At 54.9% G+C, this 18,583-nt stretch overlaps 1 protein-coding gene across 5 annotated transcripts in view; it reads right to left on the reverse strand.

Annotated features, from left to right (window-relative positions):
* AXL (AXL receptor tyrosine kinase) overlaps nt 1–14,534 on the reverse strand; it is a 28,886-nt gene extending 14,352 nt beyond the window's left edge. Inside the window, exons 1-10 of one of the 5 annotated variants that reach the window (XM_037039014.1) lie at nt 14,476–14,534; nt 11,131–11,353; nt 10,701–10,801; nt 9,994–10,170; nt 4,801–4,881; nt 4,546–4,661; nt 1,967–2,177; nt 1,525–1,664; nt 729–879; nt 493–519 (exon numbers count right to left, since the gene is read on the reverse strand). In XM_037039014.1, the coding sequence (XP_036894909.1) occupies nt 493–519; nt 729–879; nt 1,525–1,664; nt 1,967–2,177; nt 4,546–4,661; nt 4,801–4,881; nt 9,994–10,170; nt 10,701–10,801; nt 11,131–11,353; nt 14,476–14,500 (1,252 nt within the window). In that variant the 5' untranslated portion in view covers nt 14,501–14,534. Of the gene's footprint in view, nt 1–492; nt 520–728; nt 880–1,524; nt 1,665–1,966; nt 2,178–4,545; nt 4,662–4,800; nt 4,882–9,993; nt 10,171–10,700; nt 10,802–11,130; nt 11,354–12,518; nt 12,876–14,475 lie in introns of those variants that run through there. The other 4 variants (XM_037039016.1, XM_037039018.1, XM_037039015.1 and 1 more) reach the window with 4 other exon arrangements.
* Nucleotides 14,535–18,583: the final 4,049 nt, after the last annotated feature.

Consider the following 18,583-nt stretch of genomic DNA (forward strand, 5'->3'; position numbering starts at 1 on the left):
GCACTGGGTTTGGGAGCCGTGTGTGTGAGGTGTGAAGGATTATGATGGGATGCACAGAAAGAGAGGTGCATTAGTGTGCAAGGGTGTGCAGATGAATGCAGGAAGGCATGTGAGAGCTATTCAAGGACAGCGGGATGAGTTATAAGAGGTGGACTGGAACAGGGCTAGGCGGGTACAGTGAGTATAGGAGGAATGTTTGAGAATTGTTGAGAAATATTTGAGAGGGATGAATGTGAGGGGGATAACTCATCTGTTTATCCATCCATCCAACCATCCGTTTTTTCCATTCATCCATCCACCTACCGACCACCTACAGTATGCTGGGCTTTGCCAGGCACCCCCATCAGGGACCACACAAACCCAAGAAACAGAGGGTCAGAGTGATGAGTTTGAGAAACATGAAAGGGATGTGCAAAAGTATGTGCGTGGTGATGGAGTCCTCACTGGGTGTGGAAGGAAGGGAAGGAGGAGAGGGAGCGTGAGAGCCCTTACCCAGCTGGTGCACTGGCTGTCCTTGTCCTGTGAGAAGAGAGGACAGAGGGAAGGCGTGCTCAGGGAGAGCAAGACCCGTGTGACGCGTGAGGGTGTGAGGCTCAGCAAGGTTCTGGGGAGGAACGGAGCCTGGATTGGGGTAGCACTGAAAGTTGCCGAGCGCAAGTCAGGGGCATCTGGAAGGCACAAGGTCCCTGTGGGTAGTTTGAAGGGGGCTGACGTGGCTTTGGAGTTACCTGGGCGCCAAGGCTCCAGGGACACAGGGAGGCTCCAGGGTCCATCCCCAGAGGCGGTATAGGCCGCCACGCACACTGTCAGGTTGGGCACCGTCCTGTCCCCCCGCAGCTCCAGGGTCACCTCCTGCTTTAGCCCTATGTCCATCAGTACCTAGGACATGCAGATGTGGAATCAGGTTCCTAACTCTTCAGCCTTCACCCTTGGCCTTAACTCCCCAAGCCTTCTGGAAACCTCATCTCTAGCACCTCCTCCCTTCCTCGTCCTGTCCTTCATCCCTATCCCTTTCATTTCCGTTTCTCTATCCCCGGCCCACGAAAGCATCCGCTCCTTCAGGACAGGACTTCATCTCATTCACTGCTGTGTCCTCATGTCCCACAGCAGTGCTCTTGCACACAGGACTTTTGTTGGAGATCTGAATTCTCACCTCTTTGTCCTCATCGCTCCATTCCCTTCTAAGTCCCACCCTCTCTCTCCACACCAGGGAGGCTGTTTGCACAGACAGCACCTTTGTGCAAATGAGAAAAGGCAGTGCTTCCACAAAATGCTATATACAACTACCTGCTATAAAATCATCCTAGTAACAAGTGTCTGCTAGACTGCTTTTGACAATGACTCATAAATAACGATGCCCTGACCCTCACCTGGAGCTCTCTGACCTCCCCACAATGTGCTCTCTTGGGCATGGGATGATCAGGCATCCCCCAGCCTGCACAACTGTCCGCGGCTGCCCTGTCGTCTTCTCCCCACTCCCCTCCTCCCCAGCTCCTCCACCCCACCCCAGCCAGCAGCACCCACCTCGGGGGTGTCTTGGCCTCGATAGGCCAAGCGGTACCCTAACAGGGTGCCCTGCAGGGGTGCCACTGGCTCCTGCCAACGCACGATGGCTTGGCTCCCATTCCGCATGGCACTAACGTTCCCGGGGGGGCCCAGGGGCACTGGAGGACAGGAAAGAGGGGACGTTGGCATCCCTGCCTCTTCCTGAACACCCCTGTCCCCAGGAAGTAGAGGCAAGGAGCAAAGGGCATGCGCGGGGCCACTCATGCAGGTGCCCCAGAGCAGAGAAGCACAGCGAGGAGGTCTGGGAGAGGTGCTAGCGCAGTGCTGAGTGGTGGGGACTGGATGGGAAGGAGATGGAAGCCACGTGGGTAAATGGGTGAGAGGAGGTGCTGGGGGTAATACTGACGTGAGCAAAGCCCAGAGGGGCAGCAGGCAACATCTCCCCTCACCAGCTACTTACCTCCCTCAGGGGTCTCCAAAGGAAGCCAGTGGGTCCAGAGCGAGGAGCCCTGGCTACTGGCACACGCCAGCCGGATGTGATAAGTGCTGTGAGGACGGAGGCTGTCCAGCCATAGTTGGTGAGGGGGAACGAATGCTTGAAAGGCGAGGGGCTCCTCTGGGGGGTCTGGCTCTCCCAGCCTGACGTCCACTCCGTCGTCTGACAGCATAGCCTGGGAGAGGAATATGGGGACAGGGCATGAGGGCATGAGGACAGGACAGGCACACAATCACACCAGCAGTCAGACAAGGCCCAATGGTGGTCCTCGTTGTTACACAGCTTTGCAAAGCTGGATGTATGCCTGTGTGTACGTATGTCACAGCTTCATTCTCATGCTCCATGGGCACCTGCATTTGCAAAGCGAAGAGGCCACCCAGCTGTACCATGTGGTTCTCTCATCACTTGCAAAAGCCACCTCTGGCAAGACGTTCCCTGTCTGAGCCTCAGTCTTCTCATCTGTAATATGGGGTACAACAATGGCTCCCTACTTCTCAGGGTGGCCTGGAATGTCACTCCTAGGTATTTAGAAGAGTGACCAAATGTATTGAGTGTTTGCCATTATTAGCATCGTGTGTGTGTGTGTGTGTGTGTGAGAGAGAGAGAGAGAGAGGTTGCCTGGCAACAAGGGTCCAACTCCGTCCACCCTGCACGGTGGCACAGGCTGGCATGCCCACATGGTTCCTAGGACCAGCACAGTCAGGATGGTGGGGCCACAGCTGGGGAGTACACCCTGTTTTGTACATCATATCAGCAGCTAACATTTCTTGAGAGCTAACTGTGTGCCAAGCACCCTGTCCAGTGCATGCTTGGGTGAACTCAGTGACTTCTTACCACCATCCTATGAGGTCAATTTCTTTGTTCATTCCCATTTTACAGATGAGGAAACAGAAGCCCAGAGAGGTTCGACCACTTGCTCAAAGTCACACAGCCCCCACATGTGGAGACAATACCACCCTAAGGCCTGAGGAGAAGGTGGGCAGATGGTGGATAGCAGGATGGGGGGAGGCGGTCCCCATGCCTGTTCTCTGACCTAGTGGCAGACGGGAAGAGGAACCTCCGCTAGGACAAAAGGATGCAGAGAGTCAGCTCCCCCGTGCCCACCCCCACTTCTCTTTTCCCTGATGCCTGTGACCTTCCCATGTGAACCCTTAAGCCCCAGTCCGTGCACAGCAGGAAGTGAGACCCGCAGAGGGAAGAAGACATACTTCTGCTTTCCTGTGGACACTGGATGGGTACAGGGTGGGGGTACAGCTGATGCTTGACCTGACATTTGAGGTCTCCCAGACTGGCTTGGCCTTTGGGATTGAACCAGTTTCATCCTCTTTAGCTACTGGGGCTGATCATTTACCCTCCTTGGGCCTCTCATCCCTTTCCTTGAAAACAGGAAGATTAACAGCCACTACTTTCTAGGGTTGAAATGACAAGTGAATGAGGTTGTTTCCAGGGCACACAATTGTAGGAAAGACAGCTGCTGTCTAATCAAGCACTGTCTCTAAAGGGTCTCTAAGGAGATAAGAAGCATGGTTTGGGTCTAGCGAGACAAGGGTTCGAATCCCACCTCTGCCATTTCCTAGCTGTGACCTTGGGCAAGTTGCTTAAATACTCTGAGCCTATTTCTTGATCTGAAAAATGGGTGTGAACATAGACCATATGTCACGAACACACAAGGGGGTGTGCATAGGGCCATCACACAAGGCCTAACGCATAGATGGCGCTCAATGAAAGTTAGCCATTATAAATTATTGTCACCTCCCATCACGGTCACTGTTCCACTGACTTCCAAATCACAGAGAACTTTGGGCCAGAACTGGATCTCAGATTCAGAGATCTGTGCATTTGTTCTCCTTATTCTACAGCGGAAGCAACTTGGGTGAAGAAGACTGGGTCTGGGCCATCTGAGCTGGGTCACGCAGTCTTCAGCAGAAATTCCCTACTGTGACTGGCCCTGAGCCAGGCGATAATGAGGACCTAGTGGTGACTGGGACAGCCGGGCCCTGCCCTCCCTGGGCTCACAATCCAGTGGGGAGACAGACTCATCCCCACCCAGTGACAGCCCGGCGTGATCAGGGCTGAGGTGGGAGAAGCAGTGTTGAGCGTACCCAGTGGACACAGGGGTGGCTCTTGGCCTTGCTGTCTCAGGGTTCCCAATCAGCTAGAGTCAAGACCACTAATATGATAAGAAACTGCAAACAGCTAATGGTTTATCGCACATTTCCTATGTTCCAGATACAATTTTAAGTTTGTTACTTGCGTTTACTCATTGAATTCTCACAACAAGCCTTTTGGGTAGGTGCTACCATTATGCCCATTTTCTAGATGAGAGAACTGAGACCCAGAGCATTTAAGTCACCTGCCAAGCTCATGCAGCCAGAAGCTGGTGGAGCCAGGATTTGAAGCTGGGACAACTGGCTTAACCCAAGGCTGTATTGCCTCTCAACACACATGGCTGGGAAGGGCTGGTTACCCAGGGAGAGGCGGAGGGCTTGTATTTGTGGGTGGAAGGGGGTCTTAAACTGAGGCTAGCAAAATCTGAGACTCACCTGCAGGGTGCAGTGGGTGAGGGGGTAGGTGCCGCTCAGGCCTGGAGTCCAAGCCACTTCCAGCTCTGTGGGCCGGCTGGAAACCAAGCGGAGGTCACGGGGCCGCTGTGGGAGCACTGTGGAGATGAGAGAAAGGGCTGATCTGAGGGGGGTCTCTGTCCAGAGCTCCCCAGCCTACCTTCTAGCCCCAGCTCTGATCTTTGACCCCAGCCCCACACCACCTGACACCCAGCTCCCAGCTCCCTTTTCCGTCACCTGTGATGATAGCTGTTCGGGATGTGGTGACCCCCTTGGCGTTATAGGCCTCACAGGAGAAAAAAGATGTCTTGTTCAGTCCTGGGGAGTCAGATGAGGGTGGGGACCCGTGTCAGAGAGGCAGGCAGGAGTTCTTGGGCCGTGCTGGCCAACTCCTACCATGCCTGTTCTGACAGGGTCAGTCCAGTCTACAGGGCACCTGCTTGGAGGGAGACTATGGGAAGGAGAAGCAATGCACTGGGAGCATAGGCCTCCATCCCTAACACGAGGCCTCAGCCTGGAGGCCCCACCCCACAGACACACACGCACAGGCAGAAACCCACATACATATACACACAAACACACACTGATACGCACAGACACTCATGCACAGAGATGCAAGTGTGTACTCGTTCAAACACACAGAAACACACACCAAGACATACATACTCATGCTTACACACACAGACATGCAAATGTATGGAGTTGCACATAGGCACACCCAGAAACACACATACTCATACAGAAGACACCTACACTGATACACATAGTTATACCCATGGGCACACAAAGAAACACACTTATGCACAGAAACGCACATGCACATAGCTGGACACACTGACATGCACACTCACACAGATGCAGAAACACAGACATGACCACACCGAGCCACAGAGAGACACGCAGAGGCAACACGCACCTCATGACCACACACCTTAGAAGCAGGCCCTTGTGGGTGTGTGTAAATGTGGAGGCATTTATTTGTTTACACGCTTGGTTCCTAGCAACTTCACTCCCCCCTGCTCACTCACACGCTCCCTCTGTTCTGCTCTGGCCGCACGGCCACCTGCTGTTCCTGGAAGGCACACACCGAGCACATTCCCGACTCAGGAGCTTGGTACTTCTGATCCCTCTGCTCCAACAGTCTCCCCACAGATGGCCAAGCAGCTCACTCTCCCCTCCTTCCCATTTGCTACCTCGATCCACCTAGTCAGTGACTCTGTCCCCTGACTCTGTCACCTTGTTTAAAATTGGAGCCCTGGCTAGTGTAGCTCAGTGGATTGAGCGTGGGCCTGTGAACCACACGATAGCAGTTCGATTCCCAGTCAGGGCACCTGCCTGGGTTGCAGGCCGGTTCCCCGCAGGCCAACTCCCAGCAGGGGACGCACAAAAGGCAACCATACATTGATATTTTGCCCTGGCTGGTGTAGCTCAGTGGATTGAGCGCGGGCCTGCGAACCAGACGATCACGGTTCAATTCCCAGTCAGGGCACATGCTTGGGTTGCAGGCCAGTTTCCGGCAGGGGCCAGTTCCCTGCAGGGGATGCACGAGAAGCAACCATACATTGATGTTTCTTTCCTCTCTCCTTCCCTTCCCCTCTAAAAAAAAGATAAATAAATAAAAAGTATTTTTAAAAAATAAAATAAAATTGGAACCTCCCTCCACATCTAGCCTTCGTCCTGCTTTGCTTTTCTCTTTGGCTCTTCTTGTCACCATGTACTTATTCGCTGCCCGTCAGGTCCATTAGCATGTTGGCTCCAGGAAGGCAGGTGTTTCTGTGTGTCTTGTCCCCTGCTGTGCCCGCTGCGTCTCAGAGGGCCTGGCACACAGCAGGTGCTCTATAAATGCTTGTCAAATGAGTGAGTGCATTTGTGTGTACACATTTCTGCACTGATGAGCGTTTCTGGTTGTATATGCACAACGGTGAGCATGGGCAGTTCTGTGGGTGACTTAATGTGTGTGTCATGAACAACTGTTCTGAGTGTGTGGGAGCGGGTTTCCTCCCCTCCCCATTGTGGGGACTGTGGGAACACAGGCAGACACACACATTCACACACAAGTGCAGAGACAGAAAAGGCACCGACACAGACACACAACACACACAGCCGCAGCGTGCACACACAGAGGCTCGCACAGAAATGCAGACACACACACACTGTCTGGGCGACTGGACCTGAGGCGGACGGTCTCCAGTCTGCGTGTGTGACCGCCGGTCTGTGCCTCTGTTTCTGTGCCTGTGTGTGAGCAGCCCTGTGCCTCTTGTGCTTGTTCTGTGCGTGTGTGCCTTCGTTCCCACCACCATCTACCCGCAGACACAAAGTTTCCTTTTCTTAGTCAGCACGGGGAGTGGAAGGAGGGAAAGTCGCTGGCCAGGCCGGAAGGGGTGGGCAGGGAAGCTCCTCAGCTCCGGGGCCCAGTCACCAGTTCCCAGCCAAGGTCAGGTGCCCGCCTGCCAGCCCACAGCCCCCGCATCTCCGCCGCAGGGGTGGGGGGTAGGGCAGTCCTGGGCTATGGGCAGTGGGGCGGGGACTGGGAGCTGGGTCCCCTCCAGCCACCTGGCACGTGGGGGCCCCGCCAGGGTCACTGCGCGGGAGCCGGCGCGCCCCGCCAGAGGAGCCCTGGGGCGGAATGGGGTTCTGGAGACCGGTGCTGTTCCGACCGCAGCATTCCTGCCCCCGCGCGAGTGAGTCACCCAGCCCCCCCTCCCCTGTACTTCCGGCTGGCCCTGGGGGGCTCGGCTCAGGATCCCCTTTCCAAGCTGTGGATCCAACCCCTTCAGAGAGGAGGAGAGTAGGCCCAAAGGGTCCCGGACCTCTTAGCTCCAGCCGGCTCTCCCTCAGGACTGGAGGAGCCCACTCCAGATGCGCTTTCCAGATGCATCGTCCACCTCCCGACCGCTCCTGCTCCTCCCCCTAACCCTGCGCTTTTTCCGAGGGAATGAGAGGGATGCAAGGAGAGAGGGGGCAGGCTCTGAGTCAGCTCAAGGGACCGATGCACACAAACGGGCTAAAATTCCTTCATACGCCCCCCCAGCACCACTCAATGAATCACACTTAACACACAAGGACCGTTACTGGCACAAAACCAGAAAACGCATCCCTCAGTAAGCGACACATAGGGATGACGCTTTGGCAAACAAGCAGTGACACAAATACACACTCGGTGACTTACATGGATACACACGAGGGTGGATACACACATTTATGTGTGCAGGGGACACACATAAACACAATCCAACGTGCACACACTGACTGCAAACACCTAGCAAGACCACGCACACCCAGGCTGTGGCTGACAGACACACAAACCAAGTTAAGGTGTTACCATGTTAAGGTGCACACACCAAGCCACGATCATACACTGAGGTGGCGCTGGACAAGCAGATACACACCAGAACCTGAAGAAGTTAACATGGACTTGTTCACACACAAACACAGCCAAACCTTCAAAACACAGCTGGACATACTCAAGTTGCTTAAGACATTTACGGAGATGCAGACTGATACAAAAACACACACTTGCGTAGGCAGGCAGGGCTGCAGCAGACACCAAGAGGGGACACGTGCACACAGGATGCACAGGCAGACATTTACACACTGGCTGCTAAGCACCCGATTCTCATCCAGTAAGAGGGCACTGGGGCTAGGCTGGTACACAGGGGCAGAAGGGTGCTGTCACTGCCTGTTGTGAGTCACACACACAGACACACACTGATACAGGGGTCCCTGTGACAAGAGTCACGTACCCACAGGCTCACCCTGTGACACATAGACAGACACCACAGACATCTGCGGACACAGACCTGTGGACACACAGACAGCCACAGTCAGTGGAAGCCCACTGGAAACACACCGAGTTGTCTGTTGTCCATTGACATAGTCTAACTCCACAAGGAAATGGAGACCTGCACCAACACATCCCCCTACAGCTGGACACCTGTCAGCTGACATTGTCACTTCTGTATAGGGAGGGATAGGAAATAGCCACAAAATTCCGCCATCCCTCACTCCACCATGGTCTCGCCCACCACACACACTTACACACTTTACCTTCACACAGTGCGTCACAGCTGTGAGCATGCAAACCCGAAGGACAGACACAGGCTGGCGCCGGTACACTTAGTCACATGCGCACACACACACATGCACAGACAGCCCCCAGGAAACTTGCCGAGACAAACTATAAAGACCCAAACACACAGTGGGACAGATTCTCAAGCTGACTGAGACGTACTACCTACTGACACGCACGTATTGAGGCAGCCTTCGGTGCAAGAAACTGGCCATTGCTAAGACACACCCCATACAAAGGGGTTGATGTTGACAGACACTGAGACACAGGTCCAGAGGGACAGGGACACACACCCAACCCCCCCCCCCCCGCCTCCACCAACACACACACACTGATACACACACACACACACACACAGGTCCACCCTCACAGCTGCACTACGAACTGATAAATGCACAGACCCCGTGGTCCCCCAATTTCTCCTTCTTCCTGGGATGGGGTGGGGGAAACTGTCTCTTCTCCCTCTCCGGGGTCCTGCCAGGCTGACTCAGGCCCCACAGCCACGGGCCTGAGTCAGCCCTCTGGGGCTGGCATGCTCACCACCTCTTCCTTGCACACTCAGGGCCCCCGGAATGCTGGGAATGTGGGCACCTCCCTGCACCCTGGGAGACACTCAGGCAGGAGTCCCTTCCCCAGCCCAGCAGGTGCAAGGGCAGGTTGGGGTGCTGGAAGCTGACACCCTACAGGGTCCGGCCACCTCCCTTTGACTGATTGAACCCCCCTTCTGTGTTCCCCTCTCTCCTTCCAGCGAGAGGGAACCCCCTCTGTCTGTGGTCTCCCAACACTGCCACTGACCACGAGGTCCTGCCCCATCTTGTGTCACATCTGTGGTCAGTCCCTGTCTGTTCTCTGGCTTTCTCTCTCTCTCTGTAACTGTCGTTCTCTGTCTCCCATGCTCTCCTTATTTCTTAGCTTCAGGTGCTGTCCCCATCAGTGGGGCCCTTCAGTGACAGAGGTGGGCAGGACGGGGGAAGTGAGGGAAAGGAAGGTACAGTTGATCCCGGTGTGTTGCTTGGGGTCAAGGACTGACAAAGGGCTATCGGGCCCACATACACTTGGCTTACGGAATAGCTCCGAGGAAACCCCGGACAATGAATTCTATTCAGAGTCTGGCTGGGGTAGATGGAGGGGGAAAGAGCAGAGAGACAGAAGGACACAGAGAAACAGAGAACGATGGAAAACAGAGACAGAGAGAGATGAAGAAAGCATCCAGGCAGGAGTGTGGAGATAGGAGCAAAGACGCGAGGAGAGAGGACAGAGGGACAGACAGACACTCACACCAGGGCATGGAGGGCGCCCTTGCTCCCCACTCCCCTCCTGATAGGGCCTCTGCACTGAGCTGGCCACATCCGTGGACTCACCTGGAACACGAAGTATGTGCTGGGGGGTGTGGCCCGTGGCCGGAGGCAGGGGGACAGCGTCCTGGAGCCAGAGTAGGTCCACGGGCTCTGGGGGACCCTGTGCTCGGCAGCTCAGGTTGAAGGGGGTATTGGCGGCAACAGTCCTGTCCTCAGGTTCCTCCAGGAAGTAGGGCAAGCCTGGGTGCAAGGCGGTGGTGGAGGCTGGGGTCGCTCTGAGCACTCCAGGTATCTGACTCACTGCCTGGCTGTGGGGGGGGCTGCAGGGTCTTCCACCCCCATGTCTGTCCTCTGGGGCCTCTACCCCTAGGATGCATGATCCCAGTATCTGTTTCCCCCAACCAGTGTCAGGCCCCCAGGACATCTAAGCCCCTCATATCTCTACTCCAGAATGTCTGACTTCTCATCTCATTTTACGAACAGGGACGCAAGACCCCTGAAGATGGGGGAGAGGGTCAGGTCATGCCTCTGACTCCTTATCTGATCCCAGAATGTCCTACCCTGACCATGGCTGACCCCATGACAAACCCCCAAGATGTCTTCCTCCCCAGGACATAGAACCCCAATAATTTATGGGCCCAAGCTTCCTGATTCACTAAGATCTCTGTCACTTGGAGGGCGTGTGTCCCTGGGAGATGTCCTGAATCTCCCAGCGCCCTCTGGCCCCTTGGGATTCCTGGCCTCCCATGACCTCGGAGCCCAGGGCTCACCCTCCAGCCCGATGTAGCCAGGCTGGGACACGAAGGTCCTTCCTCCCAGGACCACTGCACACTGGTACCATCCCACGTCTGAGAGCTGAAGGGATGAGATCCTGACAGGGACAGAGGAGGGACAGAGAGGTTGGGGATCAGAGCTGGACACTTGGAAGGGCATCATCGGAACTGAAAGAGGGGAGTCTGGACTGGAAACACGTAAAAGCCGAGAAGTGGGCACTTATTAATCCCTTTTACGGAAGAGGAAAGTGAGCCCCAGGGCTACGTCACGTGCTGAAAGCCACCCAGCCAGCGAGGGGCCAGGCTGGGCTTCCAACCCAGGTGCAGCTCCCACAGGTGACCCTTTACCCACCATGTGGTGCAGGTGGCGGGGGACAGGGGTTGGGAGGAACGTAGGGCTGTGGCTGGTTGGGGAGAGGCTGGTCACCTGAGTTGGCTGACCACTTTCCAGTCATCCTGTTCATCTTCACCCAGGGGCACCTGGATCTGGGTGCTGTCCGCCAGCTCTAGGGCCTGTCCATCCCGAAGCCAGGTCACCTCAGGGGGTTCCCCATGAACCAGAAGCTCACACTGAAGGGTCCCCATGAGTTCCCGGGCACCGGTGATGTTCCTTGGGCTCCCCACAAAGGGGTCTGTCTGAGCCCGCGAACCTGCAGGGAGATGGGGAAGAATTGGCTTAGGAAACCCGACTTCCCTCCAACTCTTCCATTGCACCCCTCCTGGCCTGCCTATGGCTGCCAGGACCCTGCCAGGCCTTTAGGCCCACATAGTTAGAGAGTGACCTCAGCAAGGCTGGAGGGAGGAGGCTTTGAAAGGAGGATGGAAGCCTTCCCAGGGGACTGGGGTCCGGCTTCCATCCTTCATCGTTGGGAAGTAGGCTCAGATCTGGCAGCCTCCCACGCCCTGGCCTGCCCGGCAGGGCCAGCCCTTGCCCCCTGCCTTCTCCTAGGGTCTCTGGGGACTTGACAGATCACGCTGGTGGATAGTGGGGAAGAAAAGAGGAGGAAGAGGAGAGAGGGAGAGAAGAAGAAGCCAGAGAAAAGTTGAGCGTGGGGAGTCAGAGACAGAGAGGGACGGAGATCCAGAGAGAGATGGAGGATGAGAAATGAAGAAAGAGATCCCCCAGAGGGGGGAGATTGGGGAGAGAGACACACAGGGGAGAACAGAGACATTGATGGAGAAACCTAGGGAACAGGGAGAGACAAAGACAGAGACAGGGAGAGAGAGAGACAAAAGGAGACCCACAGAGGGGGTAGAGCTGCAGCCCGAGACAGGTCAGGGCTGTCTATCTCCATCCAGAGATGGAGCCAACAGACAGACAGACAGACAGACAGACAGACATGGGGCAGGGACAAGTGCCTGTGTGTGTGGTGGGGCGGGTGACTGTGCTGAGGGTTTTTCCCTAAGGCTCCTGATCCTCCGCATCCTGCTGCCTGACTGCGTGCTCCCTTCTGGAACATTCTTCCCCTGGCAGCCCCCATCTCAGCCTCTCTGCCCAGGGACCCCACTCAGGTCCAGCCCCCACTCCCGCCCCCAGCTTCCCTGGGGTGTCTGTGTCTCTGTGGGCAGGTCTCTCCCCACCTCTGACCCTCCTAGTTTCTGTTTCTTAGCCCTCTGTTCCGCGCGGAGCCCCTTTCTGTTCCCCTGTCCTCTCTGAGCCTGTCCCTGTGTCTCTCTGTCTCCCTCTCCGTTGTCCCAAGAAAACTCCCTGAGCCAAGTTCGGACTCACCCCAACACCTGCCACCCATCCCCCCCAGCTCCCACCTGCCCCAGCCCCTCCACGGGGGTTCTGCCCCGAAGGCCCCCATCACTCACCCTCGGGGGCCACGCACCCCCAGCAGCACAGCGCCAGCCACCAGGCCAGTGGGACCCTGCCCATCCTCGGGGCACCACGCGATCTCTGCCAAACTTTCCTCAGAAGTTGCTGGGCACACGGCGGGGGAGGGGGCAGGGCCGGGCGGTCCCGGCCCTCCCCCCAGCTCCAGGCTCCCCGGCTTTGGCACCGTCTGCCTGACACGGGGAGGGCTCCTTGCCGCCCCGCTCGGTGGCCGCCTTCCCTGCTCCCGGGCCTCCTCCTCTCCCTCCCGGACCACGGCAGCTCTTTCCCCGCCCCTGGCGCCCCCTGCCTCCACCCTCCCGGCTGGGAGCCGAGGGGGGCCACCGGGACTTCGAGGAGTTAACTCAAGGAGGAGAGGACCGGCCCTGTCTTAAAGGGACCCTGGAGGGAGGCTGAGGAGGGCAAGGGGCCCTGGTGGCTTCGCCTTTAAGCCTGGGCCAGCGAGGCGGGGAGGCTGTGGGTCTCTCTACCAGACTCTGGGAACTGTCGCCCTGGGCTCACTTGGTGTCGGGTAAACATTCCTCCCGAACTCCACTCCCTCCGCAGTCTGTGCCGATGCCGCCCTCCCGGCCTCCACCCCCAGCCCAGCCCCAGCTAGGCACTCCTCACACTCACAGCTCCTCCTCCTCTGACAAGGACACACACACACACACACACACTCTGAGATGTCATCCACACGCAGGGCTGGGACAGGAGGAGACACGCAGGGGCATGTTGCCAGCCCACGGGACACGCTCCGAAGACAAGTCAGGTCAGGAACTCCATTCCTGCAGAAACCTCAGGAGCCAGAACCCGGAGGGCACCTGCTGGGTGCACATCCCCCTACACTCCTCCGGGCCCAGAGAGAGGACCCCAGTGTATCCTGCGGGGGTGCCCCAGGGGGTGCCTGAAGACCTGGTTGGGACTCCCAGCCCTAGCAGGAACTGGTAGTTTCAGAAGTGACTGGTCTCTGGGCCTCAGTGTGTCCGTCTGTAAGATGGGAATAAGAATCGAACCCGCTTGGCAAGCCAGAGGGAAGATGCCCTGGTCAGTGTACGTGCAGTTCTTTGCATGCGGTGACGCCAGCTGACCAGGTGCCCTTGACTGTTTGCATGCCATCTGCTCGCTGCTCTGTGTACTTGCATACCAGTCTCCCTCTGGTGGGCTGTGTATGTGGGTCCTCGCAGGCCTGGGACCTGTGTGCTGGTTCTGCTGCGCGTCCATTTCCACACCCTTGTGTGTTCTGCACATGGGGTTCTCTATAAGCCTGTGCGTCTGTGTGGGGGACGGGGAGCTGGACACCCGTCTCTCTGCTGTTGATCGTTCTGTTCGTGTCTTGTTGTCCCCACAGCTCCTCACAAAGTCCTGTCTTTTCAGCCTCCACATGTCTCTCCCACCTGCCCCTTCTATCCCAGAGTCCAGCCCCATCCTTTCCTGCCAGCCTCCTTCCCTGGCCTCCTCCCTGACCCCCATGCCTCCACTCTTGCTCCCTCCACGCTTATTCCATCCAGAGGGATGTCTCTGAAATTCACATCTGACCCTGTCCCTCCTCTGCCTGACCTTAGCTCTTTTTAAAAAATTATCTATCTATCCATCTATCTATAGAGAGAGAGGGGAAGGGAGGGAGAGAAATATTGATGTGTAGGAGATACACTCACCAATCAGTTGCCTTTCCAATATCCCCAACTGGGAACCTGGCCCAAAACCCTGACCAGGAATTGAACTGGTAACTCTTCGGTTTGCAGGCCGGTTCTCAGTCCACTGAGACATACCAGCCAGGACTTGACCTTGGCTTTTATTGCTCTCAGGGTGAGCTCCCAGCTCTCTAGCCTGGCACTCGGGGACTCTTCACTAGCAGCTCCCAGAGCCGGCTCATTTGTGTCCCATTTCAGTGGTGGCCTCAGCACCCACGCTGCCACCCAAACCTGACCCTCAGGGTCTTCTGGGACCCCTCACCTGACAGTAAGTTACCTAGTCCCATGGAGGACTCAGCTTCAAAACCTCTCTTCCTCCCTGCTCTGGCCTCCTCCCCCCCCACCATCTCCCAGCCTCCACCCACCCTTCCTTTAACCTGCTCACAGCAAGATGAATGTTTCTCAATCCCAAATCACCCTTTCCCTCCTTTGCCCCAAATTTTTCAAGATAAAAAAAGCTCAGACAGACAGCTTGCCTCACATCCCCTCACATCCACTCGACCCACCCCTCCCTGTCCCGAGGCTTTTCCCCCGGCTAGTGAGCCTGTAAATAAGCAGGGGACTGCGGTACTTTCACCGCGGTGACTGTCACATTGGTCTCCTCTCCCGGGGCTCTGCCTTCCCACTGCCTTATAAAAGGCCTGCCGTAAGCAGCCAAGTCACTATTGTGGCATTTGGGGCGTGTGCAAATATGGGTAGAGCTCTACCCCCTTGTCTGAGTGTGTTAGGGAGGCCGACATATCCAGGGCTCGTGGACCTGGCTCGGAGCATGGCCAGCATGATCTGTGTTTGTCTTGTTTGATCAAGAACAAAGGGCTAGCAATCTGCTGCCCTTTGCCCCCACCTGCGGCCCATGCCTCAGCCTGATCTGGACGTCCCCTCTCTGTTGCGTCACGGTCTGGCCTTTCCCAGTCTAATCTAGGTCCCGTCCCGTTATTCACTCCCCAAACTCTTGTCGACTGCACCCAAAAATATTAAATGAAAAATTCCAGAAATAAACAATGGATAAGTTTTAAATTGCACGCTGTTCTGAGTAGAGTGATGAAATCTTGTGTGGTCACTGGGGCATGAATCATCCTTTGTCTGGTTATCCATGCCTGCAAGTACGCCCCACCCATCAGTCACTTAATAGCCTGGGGTATCAGCTCCATTATCAGGAAAAAGGAAGACAGAGAGGGAGAGATTGGTGAGAGACGGAATAGTCCCATAACTTTTATCACAGTATATGTAATAATTGCTCTATCTCATTATTAATTGTTGTTCATCTCTCACTGTGCCTAATTTATAAATTCAACTTTCTCATAGGTATGGATGAGGGTCACCCATGAAAAACAAGAATTATCTTCTGGAGGGTGGGCCTCTTGTAGTACAGGCTTTCCCCGATGGGTGAGTGTTCTAGGAACCCATCTGTGCCAGCACACCAGCTGGCGTTGTTGTGAGAGGCTGCGTTTGGCTTTGGTGAATTTTTTGAAGACTCTTTCAGTGAATTGGGTGAATTATGAGCACACCTGCCCACATTGCTCTGAGTGTTCACCAGTTTTGGACCAAAAACGGCATGCCCCTCATGCCTCACCCCTTCTTACTCACCTGGTCTCTCCCCTAGTGACGTTTTTTTGTTTCCCTGGGTGAAAAAATCCCTCATAGCGAAATATTTTGCCGAGGTGGAAGAGGTGAAACAAAAACGTCAGGGCCGCCAAAAGGGCTCAAAATCGATGCGTTCAAACGCTGTTCTGAGCAGTGGAAAAACCATCTTGATAGGTGCACCGCGTCAAATGGAGAGCACTCGGAAGGTGACCTAAGTTTAAACATGTAAGAATAAATACATGATTTTTTAAAAAATACATCCCTGGATTTGGGCGGACCCCCTTGTATGTAGAGGGAAAAGCACAGTATGTATAGGGCTCAGTGCTGCTGACAGTTTCAGGCACTGACTGGGAGTCTTGGAACGTATCCGCTGTGGATGAGGGGGACAGCGGTACATTCACCGCTGTGACTGTGTCACATCTGTCTCTTCTCCCTGGGCTCTGGACTCTGGGCTCTGGAAGGGCAGGACTGGGTCTGCCTTGTCACAGCCTTCCCACTGCCTTATAAAAGGCCTGCCGTAAGCAGCCAACTCCCTATTGTGGCACTGAGGGGTGTGCAAATATGTGTAAAGATCTACCCCCTTGTCTGAGTGTGTTGGGGGGCGGGGCTCATGGACCTGGCCCTGAGCATGGCCAGAGTGGTCTGTGTTTGTTCACTCAAGAACTATTTGCTGAGCACTCACGATGTGCTTGCAATTTACTTTCTAATGCATTTGAAAAAATGAGATGGACAGGTAGATGGAAATGTTACCCGCGGCAGGGGGTGGGGATTCCACATCGAGCAAGACAAGCCTCTGCCCCCATGGGGCTCCTATCTCAAGGGGAAGAGAGACAACCACCAGATAAGCACTTACGAGGATGTAACACGGGCAGTGAATAAAGCAGGGCAGGGGAGAGCAAAGGGTGGGAATGCTGAGTTAGAGAGGGTGGTCAGGGAAGGCCTCCCTGAGGTCATGATCAGGATCTGAGGTAATGTAGCAAGTGAGTCCTGTAAGGAAGGTCTTTCCAGGCAGAGGGAGCCGACGGGGCAAGGTCAGACCCACATGGCTGGAACGAATGGAGGTCAGAGAGAAGGTAAAGCCAGGGAGGACCTTGACCCGGAGAGAACTTTGGCTTGCAGGCCAGCACTCAATCCACTGAGCCACACCAGCCAGGGCAGGATTTTCCTTTTTCATGGTTGAATAATGTTCCACTTTGTATATAGACAGTTGACCCTCAAACAACACAGTTTGAACTGTGCGGGCTCCCTTATACGCTCATTGTTTCTTTCGATAAATATTATAAAAGTACTTTCTCTTCCTCATGGTTCCCTTCAGAACATTTTTTCCTCTGATTTATTTTAAGAATACAGTACATAATATGTGTAACGTGCAAAATACATGTTAATCAAGTGTTAATGTTATCAATAAAGTTTCTGATCAACGGTAGGCTATCAGCAGCTAAGTTTTCAGGGAGGCAATAGTTGTAGGAGGATTTTTGCCTGCGTGGGCAGAGGTCCATGCACTGGAAACCCCCGTGCTGTTCAAGGGTCAACTGTATGTCACATTTTCTTTATCTATGCACCTGCTGAGGGTACTTGAGTTGCTTCTGTGTCTTGGCTATTGTGCATACAGCTGCCGTGAATGGGGGGGGGGGGTGCAGATATCTCTTTGAGGTACTGATTTCTTTCCCTTTAGGTACATACCCAAAAGTGAGATTGCTAGGTCATATTGTAATTCCACATTTATTTTTTTTGAAGACTTCCACACTGTTTTTTGTCGTGGCCATACCGTTGTGTATCCCCACCAACAGGGCACCCGGCTTCCCCAACTGGCTGGCTCTGAGCAGGGACAGACCTGAGGTGGCTTGATTTTAAAGGGCGAGCAGGTAAAAAGTTGACTGGAAACTTTCTACCAGAAGGGTCAGAACCTGGATGCCCCGTGTGGGACCCTCGTTTATTGTGAAGTGATGTTCCGAGAATGGGCCGGCACCTCCAGGTGAGGAGCTCTTGCCAGAATGAACCTGAGTCTGACCTAGTTCCCAGTTTATAGGGCATCCCTGGGAGTGGAAGGATAGCCCGAGTGCCACCACAAAGATGCCCTCAGCCAAGTTCAAGACATGAAAAAGTGTACAGGGCAAAGGACCCAGTTTCTTCAAGAAATAAATGGCACACCAAAGGCTAGGGAATGGTTGAAGATTTAAAAGACTTAAGATGCCCTGGGCCCTGGCTGGTATAGCTCAGTGGATTGAGCGCGGGCCTGCGAACCCCACGATCGCGGTTCGATTCCCAGTCAGGGCACGTGCCTGGGTTGCAAGCCAGTTCCCAGCAGGGGATGCATGAGAGGCAACCACACATTGATATTTCTCTCTTTCTCTTCCCGTCTAAGGATAAATAAATTATTTATTTAAAAATAATTTTTAAAGATTATTTATTTATTTACCTTTAGAAGGGAAGGGGAGAGGGAGAGAAACATCAATGTATGGTTGCCTTTTGTGCGTCCCCTGCTGAGAGTTGGCCTGCAGGGAACCGGCCTGCAACCCAGGCATGTGCCCTGACTGGGAATCGAACCATTATCCTCTGATTCGCAGGCCTGTGCTTAATCCACTGAGCTACACCAGCCAGGGCTAGGATAAATAAATTTTAAAAAATCTTTAAAAAAAAAGACCTAAGATGCCCTGGCTGGTGTGGCTCAGTGGATGGAGTGCCAGCCTGCAAACCAAAAGGTCACTGGTTTGATTCCCAATCAGGACACGTGCCTGGGTTTCAGGCCAGCTCTCCAGTTGGGGGCGTGCGAGAGGCAATTGATG

This window comes from Sturnira hondurensis, unplaced genomic scaffold (assembly GCF_014824575.4).
Source record: "Sturnira hondurensis isolate 20B ecotype Veracruz unplaced genomic scaffold, ASM1482457v3 Scaffold0024912, whole genome shotgun sequence".
In the NCBI taxonomy this organism is placed as follows: domain Eukaryota; kingdom Metazoa; phylum Chordata; class Mammalia; order Chiroptera; family Phyllostomidae; genus Sturnira; species Sturnira hondurensis.